This window comes from Trichechus manatus, unplaced genomic scaffold (assembly GCF_000243295.1).
Source record: "Trichechus manatus latirostris isolate Lorelei unplaced genomic scaffold, TriManLat1.0 scaffold00093, whole genome shotgun sequence".
NCBI lineage: Eukaryota > Metazoa > Chordata > Mammalia > Sirenia > Trichechidae > Trichechus > Trichechus manatus.
In genome coordinates this window covers 9,121,908-9,128,214 of record NW_004444029.1, presented here as the reverse complement: position 1 = coordinate 9,128,214, position 6,307 = coordinate 9,121,908, and the positions used below count along the sequence as shown (strand labels likewise).

At 45.7% G+C, this 6,307-nt stretch overlaps 1 protein-coding gene across 1 annotated transcript in view; it reads right to left on the bottom strand.

Annotated features, from left to right (window-relative positions):
- The window catches only part of KIAA1549 (KIAA1549 ortholog), a 78,311-nt gene that overhangs the window by 57,811 nt on the left and 14,193 nt on the right, over positions 1 to 6,307 (bottom strand). Inside the window, exons 5-7 of the mRNA XM_012557298.2 lie at positions 4,550 to 4,609; positions 2,943 to 3,091; positions 1,980 to 2,157 (exon numbers count right to left, since the gene is read on the bottom strand). Coding sequence (XP_012412752.1) covers positions 1,980 to 2,157; positions 2,943 to 3,091; positions 4,550 to 4,609 — 387 coding nt within the window. The remainder of the gene's footprint in view (positions 1 to 1,979; positions 2,158 to 2,942; positions 3,092 to 4,549; positions 4,610 to 6,307) is intronic.

Genomic DNA, 6,307 nt, shown 5'->3' with positions numbered 1-6,307 from the left:
AATACTCTAATATGCCATTATATCTCAAATACATGAACACAAGCCATCAAAGGTTCTCTGCTTAAACTCTCCAATCATCTATACAATCAAGAAGCGTGGCCCCTGGCCCTCATCCTGGCTAGCTTCAAGGGACAAGTAGAGATTTCACAAGGAGCCTGCCACAACAGAGGTTAAGTTCATAGCTGTCATTTTTTAAAACTGCCTTTGTTTCTTATGCGCTCTGTATAAAGAGTGTTTCCACATTCTCTGATTCTGAATTCCTTCTGAACATTGACTCATCTCTATCATGGGGAGCAGGTTTCACTGCATTCTGACTGGGACTGCTCCCTGGATCTCAGAGAGAAAAACACTTACATTACAATAGCAGTCTGACTCAACAGATGGATCCTGATCAAAAGGAGGGAAAGTGTGGAACAGAACCTGAAATTTACGTGGAAACCAGACTTACTGGAGCCATTGAGATTGGGGGAACCCCCGAATCTAATGCCCAGAAATAATCTTTAAACCTTGAACCAAAACTATCCCATGAAGCCATCGTTAAACAAGTTTAGCCTAATTATACAGAATGTTGCTTTATGCATTGCACTCTTATAAAGAATTATCTGTATGAGTGTAAACTGACAACAGTTCATCCAAAGCACAGATGAGAACTTGAAGGGGCAGAGAGCCTAAATTAATGGTGATGAAACCATATGGGTAGAGATAGTGGGAATGGTGATACAGTGTGAAGTAGGTAACCAATGTCATTCAACTGCTCACGCAGACACTGGGAATGGATGTACGTTTGGTTGTGCAGATGGGCCACCAAAAATAAATGAAATATTTTTTTTTAAATAGCAGTCTGCCTCATAAAGGTGTACTTAGAGAAACACCCTGGTCTATGCCTTTCCTGTTTCTTCATTCTAAATACGGGAAATCTGTGGGTCGGAGAAGAAGGTGAGGCGCTGAGAGTAACCACTGGAAGGGGGGCAGGAGTCAAGCACCTTCCAACAATAATAAAGAAATATCTACACACCTCTTCCAAATTGTGGAGCGGTGTGAGGAGAGGGTGGGGGGAGAGGAGGGAAAGGGTGAGGACCAAGGACTCTTTGTGTTAAAGGCCTCGGAGGAGCCAATAACCCAGAGGCCACCGCCCGGTTTCCTGCATGACTCACTGTCCCCACTGACATTCGAAACAGGACACGCACGATTTTGGAATAAATACAGAGCCAACACATCATTTTACGTCAAACAGATTTTAAATAGAGAAGTAGCACAGGAGGAGGGGAAAGACACTAAAGTTAATTAAAAAAAAAATTGCTGTCCAGTTGACTCCAATGCATGGCGACCCCATGTGTGTCAGAGTAGAACTGTGCTCCACAGGGTTTTCAATGGCTGGTTTTTCAAAAGTAGATTGCCGGACCTTTCTTCTGAGGTGCCAGTGGGTAGACTCCAACTGCCAACCTTCTGGTTAGCCGCCTAGCACACTCACCGTTTGCACCACCCAGGGACTCCCCAAAGAGTAGACAAGGAGTAGGACTGGTTCTATAGCTTCCCACAGGGACACTAGGAATAACGACATTACTGTTGCTGTCACATGCAATACAAAGTGCTAGGTAGAAGGACAGCAGTGAAGACTGCAACTACAAGCAATTGAAATCCACAATAAAGAAGGTCTTGGCATTTAATCATATAGGCTGAAGACATTAAATCGACTATAAACCAAAACCAAAAACCAAACCCCTTGCCGTCAAGTCGATTCCGACTCATAGCGACCCTCCAGGACAGAGAAGAACTGCCCCATAAGGAGCAGCTGGTGGATTCGAACTACTGACCTTTCGGTTAGCAGCCAAACGCTTCACCACTGCGCCACCAGGGCCCCAAACCTACTATACACACATAAAAATGCTCTAAATTCAGAGCTCACTATCAGAAAAATATGGTCGTTGACCCCGCCACAGCACAGAAGACCGCATAGCGGCCAGGCCTCGTGGACTTACGTTGGGCAATGGCTCCTTGGATCCGATAACCCAGGATGATGGCGGCTCTCTGGACATCGATCTTGTTAATCAGGTCTGAAGACCTGACTGCACTGAGTCTTTCTCCATCTCGATCCTCCACAAAGTAAATGAGCTGTACGGGGTGGTCATCCCCCTCCAGCCTGGACACATTCACCACCTGGAAGATGACAGAACACCCCGGGCATCTCAGAGGCTCCTGTTTCCAGACGAATCCTGGGGCATTGGGTCCCCACCCCTTCAAGTCAGGACTCCACCCTGGTTCCCATCTCTGAAATGCCATAGCTCTTGGTATCCCTTTTCCCTAACTCTACAAGAAAAAAAAAAAAATCCAAAATAATATCATTCACATTGAGATGGAAGAAAATAACAGCCCCGACCTCTCCAAGCATCTGCATTTTAAAAATAGGCCACTTTTCAATTCAAATACATCTCTATTTTGTGTCCTTCCTGCCAGGTTCTCAAAGTGAAGAAGATCTGGGGCAAGATGAGATGGCTGGGGATGGTGGGGGCAGGGAGGATGGCCAGCTAGAACAGAAGGCAGACAATTTTCCTCTTTCTGGTCTCTTAAGGTCTCTTCCGGCTCAATTATTTACTTCTGTGATGTTATCGATAATACTTTGCATTCCATAAAACAGAATACACTTTTTGGTAATTAAAAAACACTATTCTTTAAAAAAATAAAGGTCATCTGAAAGTATGGCAACTCAGTAAGAACTCTTAGCTGTGCTCCTCCACAAGGTCTCCTGTATACCAGCCGCTCACTAAGGACACGGTAAACATTTGTCTAGACGCTGGTTGAACTGAAAGGCTGCCACACTGAGTTGCTAGCTAGTCGAGCAATCCCTCTAAACTGGAATTTCTCACGGCGTTCCCAAGAAATGCAGCCTGGGCTCAGGCCGCTCTCTCTGCCCTGCCCCTCCTCCCAGAACCTTTCTGGCACACCTGCACCACGTTGTTGCCCGAGGCCAGGGTGGCCCTTCTCCACATTCGCCGTCTGGAGAGAACCTCGCTGAGCAGCTGGGCCAGCTTGCGCTCCATCTCGGCTTGGAAGACTTCATTCTGCAGCTGCTTCTCGAAGACGCCCAGGAGGACTGCGTTTGGAATAAAGTACACACAGACCCCACAGTAAGCTAGCTAGCGGTGGAGGAGAGGGCATGTATGTGTGTGTGCGTGTGCGTATCTGCATGTGTCTGTGCCTTGCATGCCTGTGTGTACGTGTGTGCCTGTGCGTGCATGTGTGCGTGCGTGTATGTGCATGTGTGCCCATGTGCATGCGTGTGTGTGCATGTGTGCCCATGTGCATGTGTGTGTGCATGTGTGCCCATGTGCATGCGTGTGTGTGCATGTATGCACGTGTGTATGTATGTGTGTGCGTGTGTGCATGTGAGTGTGTGCATATGGGAATGTGTCTGCGTGTGCACATGTGCACGTGTGTCTGTAGAAGAGAAATTAATCCAGAACTACTCTGCAATGCCAGTCCCTGGAGAGGAGACATTCAAAGCGGGAAAAGGTGAACCTGAACGGAATGTGGGAGAGCTCAGGAAGGGCGTGTCCCAGATCTTATCTGCAGCTCCTACCTCTCACGCTCTGAGCGCTACAAAGACTGGGGGCCAGAAGACCCAGAGACTCAGCATGGCAGAAGCTTTGGAGCTAAAAGTTCCTAACCAAGATCAATCACTTTGTCTGCGTGTATCTCAAAACTCTGGAAGGAGTCTGGGTTCACATCGTGACTGAAGACTTGGACTAACAAACTAGCTAGATGTAAGAGTGTCTGTCTTTAGGCCTGCTCTAAACAAGATCATCTAAACAGACAGAGGGCCTGTCACCATGGTATGGAGGAAAAAAGCAGGTGGTTTCAAGCCAGAACAAGTTCAAATCCCCTTTGAGGGATGACTGCGGACAAGTTACTTATCTGCTAGGAAAATTATCTGGAAATGTGGCCAACACACCTGATGAGAACTTTACGTGGGATGCTGTGTGTTAGCAAGGAGAACACTAGAGGCTCCCGGTAACCTGTGACCATCATCATCCTGTGCGCTGCTTCCCCACACCAGTTACTGCTCCGTGCACCCGCTGGGCCCCTGGGAAGTGTGTGACCATCTCTTCCACTTTCTCTATCAGGCTAGAAAGGCTTTACGTGAAACGTTCTTGCTCTGAATATCTGACCCAGGCCTCCTGGACAAAAAAGCTTAGTTGCTCACTGTGCTACCTTACTGGTCCTTCTAAAACCAAACAAATAGAAATTTTAGGAAAAAAGAGATTCTTGCTTCTGAACTTCACACTGTTCTGGGTCAGAAGATGGTCAGCTGCTGCCAGAGTCTGCCCCCCACTTGGTGCCTCAATTTTAAAGGAAAGCCAATCCTTTTTATGTCATAACTCAGTGGGACAGAGTCCCACAGCCAACCTTCTATCCCTCCCTGTCATTCTTTGCCAAGAATTCAAGGTACATGTTGCCCTGAATTTAGATCTTGGAAACAGGAGCGGCATCAATCTCAACTCCCCACACGGGCTTCTTATGGCTCCCAAGACACGATGTGAAGTCAACATACCTGTTCTTACCCAAGAGGACTTCAACAGCTGTGATAAGTTGAGCTGTGGGTACTGGAAGGCTATAAAAAGGAAAGAGGTAGGGAAGGAGGAAAATCTATAAAAAACATGTTTGCAACAGTCAGAAAGGTACTTGTTGCGGGGAGTACTGGGTAAGTTGTAACGTTGTCTCTCTGACAATATTTACCCCTAAACAGGGAAGCACAAAATGCCAGCTGGACGTGAGGATACGGGCAGTAAGCACTTTCTGAGCCCATGAGGCTGAAGAAGAAGAGGGAGGAAAAGGAATAAAGGGCCTGCTCACGCTACCTCAAGAACACGCTGCTTCTCACAGAGATCACCCACCACTTCCCTTTAAATGCCTTTTTTTCAATATCCTTGTTCCTGAGCCATGAGTTTTCACCGTGTTCCAGAGAGCCCCAGGTTCCCCAGCAATGATGCAGGCAAAGTGACTGTTTGTCCTGCTCGCCTGGGACAGTCCTGGTCTACGCCTGTTGTGCCGGCACCCTTGTTGTTGTTGTTATTGTTGTCATTATTATTATTATTTTAGCCATACATGTACTGTGCGTAACTGAAAGTTGCTATTTGTGAGTCACAACTTTATTCCTGTCAACTTGTGCATGTTACAAGTTAGTCTTTATCATTTAATTAGCAGCACACTAAAATACCCTAAGAATCATTAGGCCATTTGGCTGCTCCATTTTGAAAAAGAAGTTGAGGCTTTTTTTTTTTTTTTGCCTGTCTTCAACTCTGGAATCTACTATTTCTCTTTTTCAGTAACAGCTTTACTGAGGTATAATCCACAGACCACGAATTCACCCATTGAAGGAGTACAATTCAATGGTTTTTAGCACATTTACGAAGTTGTGCAATCATCACCATAATCAATTTTAGAACACTTCTTCGCACACCCCCCCCAAAAAAACCCAACTAGCGGTCACTCTTCTTGTCCCCTCCCCCACCTCCCACCCCAGCCCCAGGGAACCATGAGTCTGCTTTCTGTCCCAGTGGATGTGCCTGTTTTGGAATTTCATATAAATGGAATAATGACTATATGGTCTTTTGTGACTGGCTGCCTTCTCTTAATATAACGTTTTCAATGTTCATCCATGTTGTAGCCTGGATCAGTACTTCATTCCTTTTTATGATCAAATAACTGGAACCTACTATTTTTTAAATGGAGCCCTAGTGGCACAGTGGTTAAGAGCTCGGCTGTTAACCAAAAGTTCGGCAGTTCAAATCCACCAGCCACTCTTTGGAAACCCTATGGGGCAGTTCTACTCTGTCCTATAGGGTCACTGTAAGTCGGAATCGACTCGACGGCCCTTAACAACAACAAGAACAATTTTTTCAATAAATGCCCCCCTCCCTGCTATTTGCACTGGGAATCTAATTGCTTTAACTAGGAAGTAAAGATTTGTTTGCTTTTATTGATTATTTTGCTTTATTTTCAAATTTACACACAGCAGAATTCACTCTTTTTGGCATGCAGTTTTATGGATTTTGACTAACGCAGAGTCGCGTAACCACCACACAGTAAGGAGACATCGTGCCCCCAAAATTCCCTTCTGCTACCCTCTGTGGTCAAACCTTTCTCCCACCCCTGACCCCTGGCAATCACAGGGCAGTTCTCCATCCCTAGAGTTTTGCCTTTTCCAGAACTGGTGTACTATTTTCTTCTTCTTTTTTAATTGTGTTTTAAGTGAAAGTCTACAATTCAAGTTAGTTTCTCATACAAAAATTTATACATACATTGTTAT